The sequence below is a fragment of the Phyllostomus hastatus genome, unplaced genomic scaffold (genome assembly GCF_019186645.2).
Source record: "Phyllostomus hastatus isolate PE091 unplaced genomic scaffold, TTU_PhHast_1.1 phas_scaffold_21, whole genome shotgun sequence".
Lineage (NCBI taxonomy): Eukaryota > Metazoa > Chordata > Mammalia > Chiroptera > Phyllostomidae > Phyllostomus > Phyllostomus hastatus.
Genome location: NW_025334017.1, coordinates 49,416,433 through 49,437,842, shown reverse-complemented (window position 1 = coordinate 49,437,842; position 21,410 = coordinate 49,416,433). Strand labels below are relative to the sequence as shown.

General features: G+C 52.6%; 1 protein-coding gene and 1 long non-coding RNA gene across 2 annotated transcripts; one reads left to right on the top strand and one right to left on the bottom strand.

Moving 5' to 3' along the window:
- Positions 1-67: 67 nt before the first annotated feature.
- ZNF16 (zinc finger protein 16) lies at positions 68-15,577 on the top strand. The gene is made up of 3 exons (XM_045860862.1): positions 68-204; positions 2,850-3,048; positions 13,274-15,577. Exons 2-3 carry the CDS (start codon positions 2,859-2,861, stop codon positions 15,031-15,033), a joined length of 1,950 nt encoding a protein of 649 aa, XP_045716818.1. The 5' UTR covers positions 68-204; positions 2,850-2,858; the 3' UTR covers positions 15,034-15,577.
- On the bottom strand, positions 8,274-21,391 carry LOC123832990. The gene is made up of 3 exons (XR_006788149.1): positions 20,896-21,391; positions 11,309-11,397; positions 8,274-9,669 (listed from the first exon to the last, which is right to left on the bottom strand). It is a non-coding gene; the product is annotated as an uncharacterized LOC123832990 (long non-coding RNA).
- Positions 21,392-21,410: the final 19 nt, after the last annotated feature.

Genomic DNA, 21,410 nt, shown 5'->3' with positions numbered 1-21,410 from the left:
CGCCGCCTAGAGCGGTCACGCGGGCCAGGGCGGGCGGGCCCTCGGAGAGGAAGTTGGGGCGGGACTTCCGGAGTCCGCCTCGGGCGATCTGCTTGGGCGTCGTGGCTTTGCGTCCTCCCCGGAGCGACCCCCGGGGCGGGGGTTCGCGAGGGTTAAACTTCCACGGTGCCGACCGCGCTCCCGCGTGATGCCCTTGGCCCCGCGGTGGGTGCCAGCCCCGGGCTGTCTAGGGCGGACGGGCAATGGCCGTGGGAACCGCGGGCGCGGGGGCTAGCGCTGCTCCTCCTGGGTGGGGTCCGAGCCTTGGGGGCTTGGGTGGTGCCCTCGGGAAGGGACACAGTAGTGGCCGACCTGCCCCAGCCCGGGGTCCTGGCAGCGGGGGCGCCTGGCGCAGCTGCCACAGCGACGGGACAGGTGTGCGGGGAGTGGCGTCTTGGCGGTGGGGTTGCAGGAAGGGTCACGGCAATTAGGCGCGGACGTCGGGCTGTGAGGGGTGGGCTGTCTCGCAATCCCCCGGTGTCCCGCCTGGAGGCCCCGCCGGTGGCAGATTCGCGCTCAGGGTGGAGAAGGAACCCGGGGCCTTCGGAGTGAGTCTGAGGGGTGGGTCGTGCCAATCCCGTGGGTGCCTGCCGTGGTCTGGTGACTGCTGGGCGCTCCACTTGCCTCTTTTCTCAGCTCCAGGTTGAGCACTAAAGAACGAGAATTTGCTCCCAGGTTCTTTGGCATAATCCAGTTTCTTGAGGTCGTTGCACTGAAGTGCATGTTTTCTTACTGACTGATTTCCTGTCCTTATCTCTTGGAGGCCCCAGTCCTTGCACTTGACCTGTGTCTCAGATCGTCAGCAACGACTCCTGTAATTACTTGGCGTCCAGTAGGATACCCTTGGGCCCAAACCTTAATTCCCTCTGCAAAGTATGTTTTACATATAGTGTAGCATATCCACAGACCTCAGGTGATCCCATGTGGATGTGGGTGGGAAGGGGCCTTCTCTCTACTACCGATTGGGTCTGTGCCCTCCTGGGCAAGATCCAGAAAAACATCTGAACGACCATAGTTCGTTATACTTTACATTGAAGAGGCAAAGAAAAAGTATGCATATTCGCTTGTGAAGCTTATTCTGGAAGGGGAAATGAGTGGCTGGCTGGGAGATACTTTTTTAACTCGAATTTTGAGTCGTATGCCTGTGCCCCCGTTTGGTTACAGCGATGATGATTTCAAGAAATTTAAAGTAAACTGAACTACCCACACGACTGAGTCTCCCCTTGGGAGCGGGAGAGTGAAGCTGCCCTTCCCCCCAGCCTGGTGGAAGCGCCTCCGCTCTGTTCTGTCGCCACAGGGATGGACACCAGTGCTCTCCCTGCTTTACACCTCGTCTGCGCCGCCCACTTGCCACCAGGGCCAGGCCAACCTTCCCCACGCGGTCCATCTGTTCTGTCTCTTTCCTAATGTAGGAATGTGGCTGGTGCCTCCTCACCTTCAGGAGGCAGCCAAGGCTTCTTGGAGTCTCCCAGTAACCCTGCCCCTGGGCTCTGACCACAGCTCTGCCCCATTTCAAACACTCCCCCCTGCCCCCCGCCGCTTCTTCCACCTTTCTAACCAGTGTGGCCTAAAGCCTCTTCTGGGCCTAGTTTAAATGCCCCCCAGCCCCAGGGCTGCAGCCCTTCCCTGCTGCCTCTGCCCAGAACGCTTGCCCACCTCACCGATGCATTTGCTGTGATGTCTCCCCACTGAAGTCTGTGAGTGCCGCAGTCACTGCTGTGTTTTCACAGCGTCCCCAGGACAGACCCAGGCATGTGATGGGTGTTTGGGAAACACTGAAAACACATGTCCAAGGGGAAAAATCCACTCTGGATGGCTAGCTCAGTTAATTAGTTTCGTCCTGGTACTCTAAGGTTGCAGGTTTGATCCCAGGTGAGGGGACATACAAGGAACAGCCCATGAATTCAGAAATAAGTGGAACGAGTTGATGCTTCTCTCTCCCACCCGCCCCCTGTGTCTCTTCCCCTTCCTCTCTCTATAAAATCTATAAACTTTTTTTTAAAAATCCAGGCCATAGATTGGCAGGCAATGTCTACACTGGGCTTTTGCCAACTTTCCGACCTCATCTTCACCCCTGAAAGGTGGAGGGGTCAGTGGACCCGTCACTGATACTGTGTGGATGAAGCGCGGAGGGGTATATCCCCACTCAGGGGGAGCCGTTGGGGCTGGAGATGAGCGGGTTTAGGAGTATTCACAGGATAAGGGCTGTTGATGCCACAGGACTGGACCGTCCACCAAGGAAGTTGGTGTCAGGGCCCTTCCTCTGTGGTAGTGAAGCCTGGGACACCAACACGAAGAGGGGGATGAAGGGCCTGGGGGGGGGGACTGCTGGTGCAGGGGGAGGGTGGCCCCAGTGTGGGGATGAGGAGGTCATCTGTGGATAAGGTCATCTGTGGATGAGGGCGCAGCTCACACAGGACTGGCCACTAGGTGACCACGGACATGTCCCTAGCACAGGCTGCCTCTGGCTACCCAAACTTTGGAACTGCCGGTCCCCCTGTGAGTGGCTCAGGGGACGTCCTTCAGGACATTGTCAGGAGCGAGGGCTGGGCCCCCAGCGGGTGCAGGCTCTGTGGGGCTGCCCTCCTGCTGAGGCAGGCTTGGGTGTTTCCAGGGCATGCCTGCAGGGCCCTGTGGACTCCTTGCCCTCGGTGTCCCTGTGGCTGGCTGACCCTCCTTTCGGGTCTGGATCAGTGGTGGAGGTCCCCTGAGGCTCAGTAGCACATTCTCCTCAATCTCGGGCTGCAGGGTTGGGGGGGTCCCTGCGGCCAATCCTGTGCACACTTACCAGTGCCCTTTCTGGCCTGCAGGCCCCAGGCATGCCCAGCCTCAGAGCCCGCCCCGAAGAGGCGGAAATGGATCCCTCAGCTCCTGGACCATCCCCATGGACCCCTGCAGCCCGTGTGAGTGATGTGCCCGCCGTGACCCGCCCTGCGTCTGCACTGTGTGCTCCGCTCTGCTGCGGCGACGCTGACCAGGGAGCTGCCCCCCAGCACCATCAGCAGCCAGGTACTAGGACTGAATTCTCCCCTGGTGCCCTCATTCTGGGGGAGCTCTGTCCATGTCACCCTGCAGTTACCCCCATTAGTTCATTAGCTGTCTGTGTCATCTTTAGGGGTGGGGTGCTTTGTGGACTGGAGGGGCCGGGGCTGGGTGTCAGAGAGGAAGCTGGCCTGGTCCCTGGCGGCCCTTGTGCCCTGAGTGTGATGCTCTGCTTTCCCCACCTGGCACACGGCTGCCAGCTGAGCCCTGCCCGGCCTGGCCACCTGGAGTGGCCCCCCCTTCCCTCACCTCTGCCCTAATCAGGCCTTGGCTCCCTCTGCCTTCCTTCACCTGCCCAGCTGCATCCGTGCCCTTCAGGACCCTCCCAGAGAGTCCTTCCTCAGGCGTCACAGCTCTCTCTCCTGGGCACGTCTCAGCGGTGCTCAGGCTGCCTGCTCAGCCTTAGCCTTCCCTGCTGGGGTCTGACAGGAGCTGTTGGACAAGAAGACACGTTTGCCCTACAGGGACCTGTTGTTTCACTAGGGACAACTGGGCAGAGTGCCCTTGTCAGAACTGTGTGGCCGGGGAAGGCCAGGCTGGGAGCAGAGAAGGTTGGCGTGGGGCAGTCGTCCAATGTGTGTCACGGAGGGGGAGGGAAGAGAGACGTGACGAGCTCCCAAGAGGCGGCTCTGAAATAGAGGCCTGCTCCCTGCCCCAGGCAGAGGCCGAGGGCGTGCTGTGCAGAGAGAGGGGAAGGCAGCTCGGACGTTTGCTCCAGAAGACACCCAGGTCAGAGGCCGCGCAAGTTCAAAAAGCCGCAGTGTAGAAAATGGTGGAGTAGGCAGCTCCAAACACTTGTTTTCCACGTCAATATTTTTTATTATTACTTTTCATTCTTCCCCAAGGATATGTTTATTGATTTTGGAGAGAGGGAGAGAGAGAGCAACATCGATTGGTTGCCTCCCTAACTGCCCCAACCAGGGATCAAACCCACAACCTTTTGGTGTGCGGGACGATGCCTCAACCAACTAAACCACCTGGCCAGGGCCACAGAAATATTTTATAGATATAAGCAGAAACTGTTTCGACCAACTTTGTCAGAAATCTGGAAAATACACTTATAGCAACCAAGCCAATGCTGAATCAAGGAAAAGACAACTTAAAATGGTAGGAAAGCTCTGTGATGTTTATTTTTTAATGATTATTTATTTTTAGATTTTATTTATTTATTTATTTATTTATGGTGGGGGAGAAACATCGATGTGCAAGAGAAACATCAGTCAGTTGCCTCTCACACACCCGCATCCAGGGACCTGAACCACAACCCAGGCATGTGCCCTACTGGGAATTGAACCGAAAACTTTTTGGTTTGCGGGCCAGCACTCAACCCACTGAGCCACACCAGCCAGGTCATATTTATTTATTGAATTTTTTTTTAGAGGGAGGGAGAGAAAAAAAGACGGAATCTCAGTTTGTTGTTCCGCTTATTTATGCATTCGCTGGCTGATCCCAGTGTGTGCCTTGCCCAGGGATCAAACCTGCAACTTTGGCGACAAGGACAGTACTCCATGCAACCCAGCCGCCCGGCCTCTCCCTATTCTTGAGTCACTTTCAGTCACCTGTGCTTTTTCCAGGAATCTATCTTTTTCATCTAGGTCACCCAGTTTGTCGGTGTACAGCTGTTATCAGTGCTCTCATATTCCTTTTTATTTTTGTAGGGTTTGCACTAATGTTCCATTTTCATTTCTGATTTTTCTTGTCTACTCTTTTATTTCAGTCTAAAGGTTAGTCAATTTTGTTCACCTTTTCAAAAACAAAACGTTTCATTTTGTTGGCTCTCCGTTGTTTTTCTACTATTTCAGTGATCTCTGCTCTAATGTTTATCACTGCCTTCCTTCTGCCAGCAGTGGGTGTGCTTTGCTCTTCTTTCTGCAGTTCCTGAAGGTGTAACACTGGGTTACTGACTTGAAATCTTTTTAGATTTTCCCTTTCACATTACCCTCCCTGCATGCCCTAAGCTTTGACATTCTATGTTTTTGTTTTCATTTGTCTGTAGGTATTGTCTAATTTTCCTTGTGACTACTTCCTTGATCCACTGGTTAGGAGTATGTTCTTTAATTTCCACATATGTGTGACTTTTCCTGCTATCATTGGTTGGACATGAAACTTTACATCATTTCAGTCTCTTAAAATTTACTGAAACTTGTTTTGTGACCTAACATAATCTATGTTGAAGAACGTTCCGTGTATAATGGAGAGGAGCATGTACCTGGTCCTTTGGGTGCAGTGTATATCTATGAAGTCTAGCTGGTTTGTAGTGCTGTTCCCTATTTCATTATTGATCTTCTGTCCAGGTGTTCTGTCCATGTTTGGAAATGAGGTATTGAAGTCTCCAACTATCATTATAAAACTATTTTTCCTTTCAAATCTGTTTGCTTCATATACTTTAGGGTTCTTTTTTGGTGAGTTTGTTTATAACTTTCTATCTTCTTGAAGAACTGATCTTTTTATCAATATATAATGTTCTTTTCTCTTAAAATAGTTTTTGACTTATTTTACTTGTGTCTGATATTCAGTCACCCTAGCTGTTCTGGTTACAGTTTGCACGGGATGTTGTTTTTCGTTTTTCACTTTATTTTTACTTTTTTTTTATAAAAGGTTTTATTTGTGTTTACAGAGAGTAAGGGAGGGAGAAAGAGAGGGAGAGAAACATCAATGTATGGTTGCCTCTCACGCGCCCCCTGCTGGGGATCTGGCCCACAACCCAGGCCTGTGCCCTGACTGGGAATCGAAACAGGGGGCTTCTGGTTCGCACGCAGGCCTGCACTCAGCCTGCTGAGCCACACCAGCCAGGGCTCGCCTTTCACTTCAAGCTCACTTGTGTCACTGGATCTAAAGCCCATCATTAGACAGCATATGTCGTAGGATTATCCTTTAAAAAAAAACACCTATTCCAGCAATAAATGCCTTTTGACAGGAGTTTGAACCCCTTACCGTTTATGTCCCTCATTTTCTCTGTAACTGTCTTCTTTTGCATTTAGTTTATTTTTTGTAGTGCACCATCTAGATTTTCTTCTTCTTTTGTGTTTATTTTAAAAACATTTTCTTAGGGGGGGTTACAGTTAACATCCTCACATCCCAAAGCAGTCATTTTGTTCCTCCTTCTGTGGCTTGTCCCCCCCCACCCCAGGCTTTACTGGGATACAGTTCACATAGGACAGGGTGTGAGTTAAGGTGAGCCATGACATGGTTTGAGGTACGTACATGTTGCAAATGATCATCACCATAAGTTCAGTTAACACATCCATCACCTCACATGGTTACCGTGTTTTTGATGCGGTGATTAAGATCTACTCTCTTAGCCATTTTCAAGTGTACAGTGCAGTGTTGTTAACTCCAGTCACCATGCTATGTATCAGGTCCCAGAGTAAAACGGTTACATTCTAATTGACACTAACTTAGCTACAATAGCACACAAAACTCCCACTTCCATATGGCTCTGTCACCCTCTTTGTGCTGTTGTTGTCACAGATGCATCTTCTACTTTGTGTTCAAAAAACAGAGTTGTATAGCACTGGCTGGGCAGCTCAGCTGGTTAGAGCATCATCCTGATACACCAAGGTTACAGGGTTCGATCCCAGGTCAGGCACGTACAAGAATCAACCACTGAATGCGTAAGTGGAACAAGAAAGTGTTTCTCTCTCTCTCTCCCCTTATCCTTTTCTCCCTTCCTCTGTCTAAAATCAATAAATAAAAGGGTTTTTTTAAATTTATAATTATTTTATGCATTTGTCTTTTAAATCGTATAGGAAATAGAAAGTGGAATTATAAACCAAAAATGCAATAGCACCAGCTTTTGTGCGTGCCTGTGCAGTCACCTCCACCAGAGACCTTCCTCTCCTGACACGGCCCTTGGCCCTTGGCCCTGCCCACTGTCCTTTGGCCTGCATGGCTGCCTGCGGAACTTCCTGAAGGGCAGGTCTATCAGCAGTAAACATCCTCATCCTTTATCTGGAATGTCTTCATTTCTCCTCTATGTTTAAAAAATTATTTCAGAGAGAGAAGTTGGAGTGAGGAGACAGAGAGAGAGAGGAACATTGACCCAAGGTTGTGGGTTTGATCCCCGGTCAGAACACATGCAGGAATCAACCGATGAATGCACAGATAAGTGGAACAATAAATCAGTGTTTGGTTCTCTTTGTTTCTCTCTCTCTCTCTACTCTCCTCCCCCACCTTCCTCTCTCTCTAAAGTCCATAAAAGTTTTTTAATTAAAAAAAGGTATAAAAAACAAATAGACCATAACAATAAAATATTGAATCAATAATTTAAAAACTTCCTAACCAAGGAAAGGTCAGGACCAAACAGCTTTACTGGTTAGTTCTACTGAACATTTAAGGAAGAATTAATACCAGTTTTTTTTTTCACAGTCTTCCAAATACTGGAAGAGAAAGAAGGGCCAAATAAAGACATCACAAGAAAATTCATATCAAGATCTTTTATGGCTATAAAACTCTCAAAACAACATGAGCAAATTGAACTCAGCAGTATAGTATTATATCCCCATGTTCACCCTGTGCAGGGTGGTTCATCATAAGAAAACCTGTCACACCCTGGCTGGTGTGGCTCAGTGGGTTGAACCCAGACCTGCGAACCAAAGGGTCAACGGTTTGATTCCAAGTCAGGGCACATGCCTGGGTTGCAGGCCAGGTCCCCAGTAGGGGGTGTGCGAGATGTTTTCTTCCCCCTTTCTCCCTACCCCTGTAAAAAAAAATTAATAAATCATTAAAAAAAAAAAAACACGGCTAACATTAGACAAAGCGTAAAAGCTATTCCACCAAGATCAGGAAAACACACCTGCTTTCCCCGCAGCTTGTCAGCCTTATGCTGGAAGTTCTAACCAGAGCAACAGGCAAAAAGAAATGAAAGGTATTTGCATCTGCAAGGAAGAAGTAAAACTATCGCTCTGACAGGAGTGGCTCACTTGGTTGGGAGTCCTTCCAGAAAGCAAAAGGTCGCCAGGTCAGCGCACAGTCGGGCATTCAGTGCCCGGGTTGAGGGTTCAGTCCTCGGACTGGGTGTGTGAGAGGCAGCTGGTAGATGTTTCTCTCATAGCAGTGCTGCTCGCCCTCTTTCTCCGTCCCTTCCCTTCCCCATCTCTAGAGGGAATAAATAAATCTTTTAAAAAAGTTCGTATGTAGTTACATACAGGGACCCCAGATGGCCAAAACAATCTTAGAAGAAGAAAGTCCGAGGATGTGCACTTCCCAGTTTCTCAACCGACCACAGAACCGCGGTGATGAAAGCAGGTCGGCTCCGGCATCAGGACAGACACACATGAGTGGGAAAGAACTGGGGGCCTGGAACAGACCCACACACCTGTGGCCGGCTGATGTTCAGCAGGGTGCCACGGCCACTCAGTGAGGAGAGCGAAAGTTCCACCAGATGGTGCTGGGACAAGTGGGTTGCCACATGCGAAGGAATGAACTTGGACCCCTACCTCGTCTGAATGCAAAACTGACTCAAAACAGCCCAACAACCTAAATATAAGAACTAAAGTCATGGAGGGGAGGGAGAAAAAAAGGGGAAAAAAGAAATAAAATCATAACAGTCTTGTAAGAAAACGGGTAAACTGCATAATGTCGGGTTTGGCACTGGGTTCTTAGATACAACACCTAAACCGTGAGAAACAGCAACAACAGAAAGACATAGGTAAACGGAACTTCATCAGCATTTTACAGTTGTGGGCACTAAAGGACGTCGAGAAAGTAAAAACACACCCTAAGAATGGGAGAAAATCTGCAAGTTGTGCATCTGGTGAGGGTCTAGTACCCAGAATCTGTAAAGAACTCTTAATGATCCAACAGCAAAAGACAAACAGCCCAGTTTAAAAGTGAGCAAAGTACCCGAGTAAACATTTCTCCAAAGAAAGGATAGAAGTGGCTAACAAACAAGTGGGAAGATGCTCCGATTCGATAGCCGTTTGAGAAATGCAAATCAAAACTGCAGTGAGATGACCACTTCACACCCACTGGGATGGGTGTAATAAAAAAGTAAATAAATAACAAGTGTTTCCACTGTGTGGAGAAGTTGGAGCCCTGGCACACTGCTGTTAGGAGTGTAAAATGGTGCGGCCACTGTGGGATAATCTGGCAGTTTCTCAGAAGATTAAACAGAGCATCACCAGACGACCCAGGAAGTCCACAGCTAGACACAGACCCGCAGAGCCGAAGACGGGCATCGGCGCAAGGACACGGACGTGCTTGTAGCAGCACTGCTCACACGCGCCCAGCGGGGCAAGCAGGCCAGATGCTCGTGCTGTGGAATATGGTAGCCCCCCCTTGCCCATGGAGGATATGATCCAAGACCCCCCAGTGGATGCCTGAAACTGTAGTACTGACCCTGTATAGTAAGGGGGACCCAAGACCCCGGAATTTATTTATAAAAACTCGTGTATTTATTTGTACATGTGTAAACTTCCGTCACGTCCAAAGCCCTCTCCATTTGATGCAATACCCCCATCGAGACGTTATTTCTGCTACTCACAAGTTTTTGAATTCATTGATTTTGAGGCCTTTTAGTGCTTCTGCAGTTTTTTGTTTCATCTCTTCCACACTGGCAACACATTTCACTTTGAGGTCTTTTGTCATCTAGGGAAACAAACAAAAAAACATTTAGGGTGAGAGCGGGTGAATAGGGGTGGTGGGGCACGGGGGTCATGCCATTTTTGGTCAAAAACTGCTGAACGCTCAGAATGGTGTAGAGAGGTGTGCTCCTCAATCACCCATCATCAAATGGACAAACACATTGAAAGAACCCCCCCCCCAAAAAAATCACTGAAGCTGAACGCAGCCTCTCACAACAAGGCCAGCTGGTGCCCTGATGCAGATGGGTTCCTAGAACACTCACCTAGTGGGGGAAGCCTGCACTACAAGGGGCCTGCCCTCCAGAAGGTAATTCCGGGGTTTTGGGGGTCCTCCTTGTATACTACTTTTTTTTCTATACATACAGTTTCCTTCTTTTTAAGGCCATGAGGCTTCTCTTTGGCACACCTTAAGTGTCAGCACCACTGCTCTCTGCGCTTTGGGGCCGTCACTAAGTAAAATAAAGGTGACCTGAACACAGGCACTGCGATACTGCCGCAAGTGATCTGGTCGCCGAGATGGTCCCTAAGTAGCTTCCAGGTGGGTGGAGTGTGCACTCAGGTGTGCTGGACAAAGGGACGATTCACCACCCTTGGTGGGATGGAGCAGGATTTCATCGCGCTACTGAGTGTGCAATTTAAAACCTGACTTGTTTACTTCTGGAATTCTCCATTTAATGTTTTCAGACCACGGTTGCCCACAGGTAAGTGAAACTGCAGAAAGTGACAGTGGGTAAGAGAGGACCACTGCAGTGCTCAGCCATGAAGCAGGGTGAAGCACCAATACATGTGACGGTGTGGACGGACCTGCAAAACATGAGGCTGAGGGAAGAGTCCAGCCACACAAAGTCACATACGTGGTGCCGTTCATCTGAGACATCAGAAACACGTAAATTCTCAGTGGCAGAATGCAGACCAGCGGTTGCCAGGACCTGGCCCCAGGGGTGGGGGAGATGCGGAGGCAGTCAAGTCCAGCCAGGGCCTCACTCTGGGGTGATGAGGATGTTCTGGAACTGCGCAGAGGCAGTGAGTGCGCACCACTGCGAATGGGCCAAACGAATCACTCAGTTCAGACAGACACTTACGTCTGTGAACTTCACCCCCGTAAATTAGGAAGATGTGGACGGAAGCCACTGTGGGAGATGGGTGACAGGTGGGGCCTCACCTCCCACGTGTGGGACCGTCAGGTGGCAGGTGAGGCCCTGGTGGGTCGCGGTGGTGCTGCCAGCAGCAGCCAGCACAGCGCAGGCTCGTGTGGTGCCCAGGAGGCTGTGGCCCTGATGTGGACTTCGCTGTGCTTCACAGACCCCGAAGCGACGACCACGAAGAACTTGAGTGGGTTTTGTGGGGAACGCTGGTGGGCTTGCTGGCTGCTGGGAGGACTCGGCCCTCGCCCTCTCCTCCGGCCGTCGGGCCTGCAGGCCGCACAGCACTGTGAGCCAATGCATTTGCTTTCAAGGCATTCCTTTGCTTCAAACCCACATTTTACTTGTTTGGGGTTTTTTTACAAAAAGGTTTCCTTAAGGGAAAGGTTTCTAATTTTATAGTTCCTTTAAAAGTAATGCCCAGGCCAGTGTGGCTCAGCAGATTGGGTGTCGTCATGTAAACCAAAAGGTCGCTGGTTTGATTCCTGGTTGATTCCATACCTGGGTTGTGGGCCAGGTTCCCAGTCAGGGCGTGTATGGAGGGCAGCCAGTGGATGTTTGTCTTGCTTTCTCTCTCCCTTCCCCTCTCTCTAAAATTAAAAAAAAAAAAAAAAAAAAAAAGTGAAACTTCAATTGGTTTGTCCAACAGTTCTTATGTTACAGAGAATCAAATTTAACAAATCCAAAGGGTCCTCGCACAATCCTTACCCACAGGACTCACTTCTGTTTTCTACCTCAAAGACTTTCAGGGCAGCAGGCCCTCGTGTCCGAACCCGGATTCCCACTGCCACCATCGCCCGAGCCACACCGTGACCTTGTCTCCATCAGGTCAGCACACTGTGGCCCGCAGGCCAGATCCAGCTAGTCAGTGGTTTCTTATGCCCAGCAAGCAAGGAGCAGTTTCAAAGTTTTAACAGTTGTAACAAAGCAGACCACACAATAGGGACCACACAGCCATGAAGCCTAAAACAGGTTCTCCCTGACCCTTTACAGAAAAGCTCTGCCCACCCCGGGTCAGTTTAGTGGGGGTGCTGTGGGCCCTGGGCCATTCAGGCAGCTTCATGTGGCCCTTGCTGTGTCCTCCTCCTGTTAGTCCTGGGACCCAGCAGCACCTGGACATTCCCTGCACATCCCGGGGCCAGGGTTCCCACCCTGCATAGTGTGTCTGGACCACAAGTCGGGTGACAAGTGTGAACTTTCAACCAGGTGCATGGCTGAGGTGGGAGTCAAGCTGAGCCTGTGGCCCAGCCAGGTCCGTGTTGAGAACAGCAGCAACCACGTCAGGCAGGGAGACAGTGCTGCTATGGCAGATTCTCACAGTTCTAGGTGGTGTTGGCCAGGTTGGAGGGTGACGGGCCCAAGGAGGCCGGGAGGTAGAGGAAGGTACCCTTTACCTGTCCACTCGGCATCACTGACTGTGGCCAGACAAGGGGTCGCCCAGTCCCAGGACATGGTCTGGGCTGCACAGGACCCTCTGTGGGGGGTGTTCCACATAGGGCACACCCAAAGGGTGGCGTATCTGCCCTGCTCAGGAGATGTCAGGAGCAGTGTTGGGGGCTGGGGGCACTGGGAGCATGGACTGCTGTGTTGTCAACAGGCCACCCGAGAGCAGGAGGGGAAGGTGGGAGGGAGGGCAGGCAGGAGCAGACGGCGGCAGCATGGCCCGGGTGTCACTGCGAATGAGACACAGGGGAACGGGGGTTTCCTTGTTCTTCCAGGCGTGAGGAGACAAGGGGAGGTGCCAGAGCCATTTGGTATGACAGGGAGCTCTCAGAAAGATGGGCCCAGTCGCCTGAGCATTGCCCCAGGGCAAGAGTTGTTCGTCTGACCGCAGACGTGCAGGCTGTAGAAGGTAAAGGTGGCTTCGGCAGGTCTCTGAAGGCCTGTGTTGAAGAGGACAGACCCTGACACTGCTCCGACGTCCCCACCACCCAGCTGGAGCCCACTTTGCTTCTCTAGGCCCACCTCCCCCCTCGGTCACTCCCACAGCGAGGCCCAAGAGCCCTTAGTTGGCACTGAGCAAACACAGATGGCCCAAGAAGCTGACAGCATGCACCGTGGGAAAGAAAGCCAGGCAGAACGCTGGCCCACGTCACACAGGGCGTGTCGTGTTTGCTTCTGGGGGTGGGGTGGCACCTGGGTTTGGGACACACGACAAGGTGCAGTCGACAGGCCTTGCCAACGAAATGCCGTGGGTGAGAGGAAGGGCAGTCGGGGGGCGCCTGGGACTTCGGCCTGCCCAGCAGGTAGATGGCAGACGACTTCCCGAGGTGTGGAGGCGGGGGCAGAGGGTTAAAGGTTGGTCAGTCTTCCGTTGCCGTGCTGCCTTGTCCCCTCGGAGCTTCCCTGGCCCCCTCTGGGGGATGAGAGATGGGGACTTGTACCCCCAGTGGGTCCCACACTCCCAGACTTGCTGTCTTCGCTTCCCTGTTTCTTCCAAGTGGGACTTTCTGTTTGTCATTTCAGATCGCAACACGAGGGCTGAGGGCAAGGAGTTTCTTCAGAAGGAAGACGTTTCTGAGGGTTTAGACTCGCAGGCAGAAATATCAGAAAACTGTACCAGTGATGTTTCCCTGGCACCTGAGCTCAGAGAACTCTGCGATGACGCGTTAGAAAGAGACTGGGGTGTCCCCTACGACATGAGACAGGGGCCGTCCCTCTGCCCAGAGGAGGACTTCGCACAGGTGGCAGCGCTCCTCGGCAGCCCCTTAGGAGAGAGAGAGCTGGGCTGTGATGATTTTGAGAGAAGCTCCAGTCGGAGCCCAGACCCAGCGGCATGTCTGGGAACTTCTGTGGAAGAGAGTCCACCTCCTTACACATGTGGCCAAAGCTTCCAAAACGGCGCAGATGTCACCAGCCATGAGGGGCTCACCACAGCTGAAAGCACATTCATATGTAACGAGTGTGGAAAAACCTTCAGCCAGAATTCAGTTCTCAAAAATCATCAGTGGTCTCCTGTGCACGAGCCCTCCTGGTGCAGCGAGTGTGGCAAAGCCTCCCGTGCACACTCAGACCTGCTCAGGCCTCAGGTCACCCACGGTGGAGAGAGGCCTTATGTTTGCAGTGACTGTGGAAAAGCCTTCAGCCAGAACTCCAGCCTCAAGAAGCACCAGAAGTCTCACACGAGCACGAAGCCCCATGAGTGCAGTGAGTGTGGGAAGGCCTTCAGGCGGAGCTCCAACCTCATCCAGCACCAGAGGATCCACTCTGGGGAGAGGCCGTACGTGTGCACGGACTGCGGGAAGGCCTTCAGGCGGAGCTCCAACCTCATCAAACACTGCAGGACCCACACAGGCGAGAAGCCTTTCGAGTGTCACGAGTGTGGGAAGGCATTCAGCCAGAGCTCACACTTGAGGAAGCACCAGCGAGTTCACACTGGAGAGAGGCCTTACGCGTGTAGTGAGTGTGGCAAACCCTTCAGCCGGGTCTCCAACCTCATTAAGCATCACCGCGTGCACACAGGAGAGAAGCCCTATAAATGCAGCGACTGCGGGAAGGCCTTCAGTCAGAGTTCAAGCCTGGTTCAGCATCGGAGGATTCACACTGGAGAGAAGCCTCACGTGTGTGACGTGTGCGGAAAAGCCTTCAGTTACAGCTCAGTGCTCAGAAAGCACCAGATAATCCACACGGGAGAGAAGCCCTACGAGTGTGGCGTCTGCGGGAAGGCCTTCAGCCACAGCTCAGCCCTCATTCAGCACCAGGGCGTGCACACGGGCGACAAGCCCTACGAGTGTCGGGAGTGTGGGAAGACGTTTGGCCGCAGCTCCAACCTCATCCTGCACCAGCGAGTTCACACTGGAGAGAAGCCCTACGAATGTACCGAGTGTGGGAAAACCTTCAGCCAGAGCTCAACTCTCATTCAGCATCAGAGAATCCATAATGGCTTGAAACCCCACGAGTGTAACCAGTGTGGTAAAGCCTTCAACCGAAGCTCAAACCTCATCCACCACCAGAAAGTTCACACTGGAGAGAAGCCATACACGTGCACCGAGTGCGGTAAGGGCTTCAGCCAGAGCTCACACCTCATTCAGCATCAGATCATCCACACAGGGGAGAGGCCCTACAAGTGCACCGAGTGTGGGAAGTCCTTCAGTCAGCGCTCAGTCCTCATCCAGCACCAGAGGGTCCACACTGGGGTGAAGCCCTATGACTGTGCCGCATGCGGGAAGGCCTTCAGCCAGCGCTCGAAGCTGCTCAAGCACCAGCGGACCCACACCAGGGAGTGAGAGCCGGCGAGGCGGCGCTCTGACCCCCGCTTCTCAGTGGGGCTCGCCCCCTGCCCTCCTCCCACAACCTGCTGTTCACACAGCCTGGGACCCCCCTTGCGGGGGGCGGGTCACAGCCCCTCCCTCCTGCCCGTGCACCCACCTCACGTGACCTTGTTTCTCTCTGGTTTTTCCGTTTTGTTGTGAGACTGCCATGTTTGTGAGGAGGGGAGGCAGAGACTGCATATTTATGAATGGCGTTTACTGCTGTAATCAAACATAACCAAAAGAGTAAACTGACGTTTGCTTCCAGACAACAGCACTTCTGCTCGGTGACTCGTGTCCTGTGCACGTGGAACCAGGTGGAGTCGGGTCTGACTGCCGCCACCCTCCCCGTGTGGCGCGCACTCCTCAGCGCCGGCCCCTTGCCTGCGTGCCCGCGGCAGTCTGACGCCATCCCTCCTCCTCCTCACAGCCCGCGAGACTCGGGTCCCCGCTTGGGGTGCTGCACAATGGCAGGGGGCTGTTTCCCAGCCTCCACTTCCCTGCCTTAGGGTCCTGGCTGTTGGCCCCACAGAGGACAGCTCTCTCTGTGTTCCCCTCATCCCTGGTTCTCCCTACAAGCTCCCAGGTGTGTGTGTGTAGGGCGGGTTCCAGGTCCATTCCTCACCCAACGTTTATGGAGCACCTGCTAGGTGCCCCCAGAAGGTGGGAACTAGCCCGCCTCAGTTTCCCAGGCTCCCTGGGGAACTCTGTTGTCAGGGTCAGTGCCCAGGCTCCCTGGCAGGGTCAGCTCAGTGCACCAGCACCACTTCTGCCACCAGGAGCCCCCGGTCAGCAGCCAGCAGGTCTCACCTGGGGTGTCATAGCGGGGTGGGTGGATAGGCCCCTCCTGCACTGTCCAGGAGGAGATGGACAGGTGTAGTCAGGTGTGTAGTTACGGTGGGAAGGTCAGGGTTTGGCTTCTGTGTTTTCACTGGCAGGCTGAGGGGAGCCGGAAGAGTGAAAAAGTGAGGAAGCGTTGCCTGGCAAAGGCCCGTCCCATGGGCTGGCGCCACAGCAGGCTGCCTGTCCTCTTCTCATAGCCACAGTCAGGCTGCTTCACCCCCCCCGCCACGAGCTCTGTTCCCGAGGGCGCACCTACAGGAGAGAACGCCACACCCGCAGCCTGGGTGGCAGCCTGCCCTGCAAACGGCTCGCTCGCTCGTCTACCAGCCCTCGTGCTCCCCCTGCTTTCACGTTTCTCCTTGTGCCTGGACTCGGTCACCGCTTCTGTCTGTGAGTCCTTGCTGGCCCTCCCTGGGGACAGCAGGAGACGAGGCGGAGATGCCTGCGTGCAGGGAGAGGACACACTGGTCCCGTGGCTAGGAAACGACGCGAAGCAGGGAGTGGGGGCGGGGTGTTGCGAGGGCTCCAGCTGTAGGTGGGGGCAGTCGGAGTAGCTGCACTGAGATGTCCTCCGAGCAAGGACGTGAAGCGAGTGAGAGGAGGACAGCAGGATGGGGCGGGGGACAGGCCCTGGCTGGGAGTGCCCCTAGACTTTCCAGGGTCATCAGAGAGCCAGGTCAGTGCGGCTGGGCCTGAGTGAGCAAAGGGAGAACAGATGAGGTAAGAACTGGGGAGCCACCACGAAGGGCCTGTGGTCACAAGGGTTTGATCTGACATTTTAACAAGATCACACGCTGTGTGGGGAAGAGACTGTGGGGCAAGTGCGTGCACCTGTCACTCCCTTCTCAACTCCCACTGGCCTCTGGCGGCCCAGCCTCCACACTGCGGGGAGGTCCCTGGGGCCGAGGCACAGGTGCTGGGCACAGCAGCTACGGGAGGCCGGAGCGAGTGGTCCACAGAAAGGCACGCTCCTTGGGCTTCTCCGGCCCCGGGCCCAGCCAGGCATCCGGGCAGAGCTGGCCTGCTTCACACCGTCTGCAGCCTGAGGGAGTTTAACTTCAGGACATTTCGCTTCCAAAGGAAAATGGTCTAGAAGAGCAAATGTCTGTCAACCACAACCTGTTTTCTACTGCTTTCATGATGTCCTTGGAAATGTGTTTCGCAGGAACAATGGATCCCGTGTGACCGAAAGCCTGAGACATCCCTGTCCCTGACGCAAGGCCTGGTGGCTGGAGCCCATCTGCACGGCAGGGGCCACTCCAAGGCAGTAGAGAGGCCCTTTGTTTCTAATTTTGGTAGATTGCTTATTTTTATCAAAAGAGCCTTAATTATTTAAATCACTAGTCTATATGGCAGGGAAGCACAGAGACATTTGGGGAGACGAGAAAGGAAAGTGGGAAAAAAGACAGAGGGAGAAAAACAATAGCCTTGCCCATTGGGGAGTGGGAGCTGCACACTGGTGCCCAGATCTCTTAGAGAGCCCGTCCCCTCCTGTGGTGTGCGGGCCCCTGCCCACCTGCCTGGGCCCTGCTCCTATCTCACGACAGTATTCTTGGAAAGGGCTAAGATAAATCCCTCTGTGTTGTGACTTCTCTGAAAATTCCCTCCAACTTTTTTTTTTTTAATTTTTAATTTATTTTTAGATAGAGGGGAAGGGAAGGAGAGAAACATCAATGTGTAGTTGCCTCTCACACGCCCCCTACTGGGGGCCTGACCTGGCCTGCAACCCAGGCATGTGCCCTGACTGGGAATCAAACCAGTGACCCTTTGGTTCACAGGCCGGCGCGCTCTCTCTCTTTTTTAAAATAAAGATTTTGCATATTTATTTTTAGAGAGGGGGAGAAAAACATCAATGTGTGGTTGCCTCTTGCACGCCCCCTACTGGGGACCTGGCCCACAACCCAGATGTGCCCTGACTGGGAGTCGAACCAGCAATCCTTTGGCTCGCAGGTTGGCACTCAGTCCACTGAGCCACACCAGCCAAGTCCCCTTCAAATCCTTGTTCTAACACCTGGTTGCCTACTGACCACATAGTCCCCCTGAAGCCTCCCTTCCCCTTGTACCACTGGGAGTGAGGGTGTTCCTCTTGCTCCTTGTTCCCACTTCTAGACAGGTTTCCTATCTCCAACCAACAAACCCAATTCCTTTGAGGACAACTACAAAGCAGCCCTAACAGCTAGCAGCTGGCCTGGTACCAACTATGCCAGGATCTTCATGTTCTTGGTAGAGTCCTGGAGTCAGAATGATGTGGGGAAATAGTCTCCCCAAAAACCTACTGGCTCCCTTTACACAGGCAAAGCAGGGAAACCCTGGAGTGTGGTATGTGGAGAGCAGGGCTGGATCTGTAGCAATCTGTAAGTCTTTGTGGATCTGGAGAACCCCTAGGACTCTGATGGCTGAAGATAGTGTAGGCCACTCCATGCAGCCTCGGCAGCAGCATAGTCTCAGCCAGGCCACTCACCTAAGTCTTTGCAAGCAATAGCCAGACCATCACCACTGGCTCCTGGACATGGGGGGCAGTGCTGCCTGGGTCCCAGGCGCCCATGGGGCTTATTCTGCATGCAGGGTCTTCTGTGCTCATTGGGCTGGCTCTGAGCCTTTCCAAATGTCAGAATATCAACTCGAGAGACCACTCCACATGGACATATGAGAAAGATGGCATCTTACTCTGGCCAGCTAGCTCACTTGGTTAGAGCATCATCCTGATACACTAAGTTCGTGGGTTCAATCCCCAGGCAGGGCACATACAAGAATCAATCAATGAGTGTATAAATAAGTGGAACAAATTGATGTTTCTTTCTTTGTCTCTCTTCCCACCTATCCTCCCCGCTCTGTAAAATCAGTAAATTTAACAAAGAAAAAGAAAAAGAGAAAAGTGGTGTCTCAAATCCATGGGCAAGGGGTAAACATAATATGTAGTACTGGGATAACCAGTAGCCATTTAGTTACCAAACTCATTCTTCATATCATATAGCAGAATAAATTGGAAAAGAGATCTATATGTAAAGAAACAAAACCAAACAAGTACTAGATGAAAACATGTATGAAACTCCTCTAGAACTAGAAGTTAGGGAAATTTTAGTATGGCTCAAAATCAAGAAACAATAAGGGAAAACACTGATAAGTGTGACTACATAGAAATAAAGTTTTGCATGACGAAAAATAACCAAGTACAAAGGCAAAGACAAACTGGGAATTAGTCAAAAGTCAATGTAAACACAACCTCAAAGGGACAATTTCCAGCTTGGCATTCTAACAACATAGGAAAAGGACCAAAAAATTCAGGTGCACACCCACAAGTGCAGGCTCTGGTCTCTGATCCTTTTACATTGAGCACAGTCAGGGGTCCTGTGGTCAAAAACCACAGCAGGTTGAAGAATGTCAGACAAGGTCAGGGGCTCCCTCTGACTGCCTGGAGCAGTGTGGACTTTTTAAAAAAAAGTACAGTAACTACTAATCATAATGGCAGTTAATTGGATCAAGTAGAGTTGGTAGCAGGCCTTGAATTCATCATGCACTCAAAAGTGTTAATAATAAAGGAAACAAAAAAGTAGGTATAATTTAAAGAGTGACATTTAAATGTTTAATCCTCCACTTGCTTTAACAAATAGAGCAATTGTGCACACGTGCACATGTTTTCTATAAGCTAACTGTTTCGGGGTTTAATCAGAGATGCAGAACCACTCGGAGACAGAACCATGTGACGGTACAGAGATTGCATCTCACAGAATCATGGGACATAGCTGAGCAATTCCTGATGCTGGGTCAGGACAGGAGACTGGGAAGGGCAGGGAGACAAGTTGGGGCCTGTGGTCATAAGCTGGAATCCAGGATGGACTGAAAATTGTGTTTTCCTTGATGGTGTAGGTGTCCTGAAGAAGCGAAGGCTTTCTGTCTTTGAGCAAAACACAGCCAGGAACCAGTGAAGCTGAAGGATCCAGAGGAAGGTGTGTGTGGCCCGTTGCTGTTTCATGCCACCCAATGAGCCAAGGCGCATGTCTGAGAGGCAGTGGTGCCTCTCAGACCTTTCATAGCACTTAGCACCTCTGGACATACATTGCGATTCACACATTCCGTGTGCTGCCTGCCTTCCCACTCACCCGTGGGGTCCAGGAGCAGAGGGATCCTGGGAACTCTGCCTGTCTTGTTCACTGATGGGGCCGGCTCTGAGAACAGCCCAGCGCATCCAGGCTCTCAGTCAACACTGTGCTGTTGGAGCAGAGACAGCGAAGTGGCAGAGCTCGGCCCAGACAGATGTGCTGGGGAAATGCTAGTTGTTGAATTGCTAGAAAAACTAAGGAAATGTTAGTTGTTCGGACTAAGGGAAGCGTCCAATGGGAGTGTCTAGTATTGTTCTTTCAACCTTTATGAATAGATGAACATTTTCAAAATAAAAACTTACGGAGGAGAGAGCAAGGTGTGCTGGGTCCCAGAAGCATCAGTTCTCTGTTGGGACCAAGGTTGCTGGGACAGAGCTCACTCTCTGTAGTGAAAGACAAACTGAGGTACATTTTAAACTCTTCCATTAAAATTTAGAAGCGTTTACTTGAGCAAACGTATGTTGGAACCAGGCAGCGCCCAACCGAGCGCTCTGCGGAGGGGAGCTGGGAATAGGTTTTCATAGAGAAGATGCAGAAGCAAAGCACGGAAATTGTTGACTGGCTACAGTTCAAGCAGCTGTCTCATCTGGGAAGCTTCGCTGGAGTTTGCTTACGTAGGTTCCAAAGCATAAGAACCACTCAAGACTAATGGCCTCCTTGTCTACTTGAACACTCAACTGGCAAAGCCCTCCTTGTCCGCAAGCTTCAGTCCCTTGGCCGCGGGGACCCTGCTCCACTGGGGCGTAGGATATACGAAGTTCCCCGGAGACAGCTGCCGCTCACGCTGGTACAGGACCGGCTCGGCGTCCCTGGCTGCCTCCCTGCAGAACCGCGCGCGTCATCCCACTGACCTCCTGCCTCGTCCTCAGGCGGACCGAAGCCCTCCAGCACCAACCTGTCTCCGTGGTTCCTCCTGAGCGCTCTGAGCCCCACGACACGCGTGCCAGGTGAAGGATCTCAGGCCCACGGCTCCTCCCAGCAGCCTGGGCAGGCCCCCTCGGGCCGCCGCTCCGGAGGGCGCGTCTGCGTCTCGGTGCGCCCACCGCCCCGCAAAAAACACCAGCGAGGGTAACTACGAGGCGGTCACTGTCACCCATGACGACCACCGTCAGGCCCTCGCCGGTGTCGGGGCAGCAACCAAAAGCTGTCCCACGGAGGAAGTGATGACCTGTACCAACGGAGGAGGGACCCGCCAGCGCGAAGGCCAGAAGTTCTACGAGATGAGGGCTCCGCCACCCTCAAGCTTGGCGCCCGGTGGTGTGGTGGGGGGCGGAGGAGGGGGCGCAGGAAGCTCTTATAAACCGCCGGAAGTGCGGCCAGTGAGAGGCTTGAGCGCGGTGTGGCCTCTCTAGGCGGCGCGGAGGCCTCGGTTTTCCTTGGTTCCAGAGCTCGCAGCTCTGCGGTCCGTTA

What these genes read in the sequence shown, in the direction of transcription:
- ZNF16 (XM_045860862.1), top strand. Translation starts at nt 2,859, where the DNA reads ATGCCCAGCCTCAGAGCCCGCCCCGAAGAGGCGGAAATGGATCCCTCA. An exon ending in CCAGCACCATCAGCAGCCAG is followed by an intron (nt 3,049 to 13,273) that starts GTACTAGGACTG and finishes TTGTCATTTCAG; the next exon opens with ATCGCAACACGAGGGCTGAG.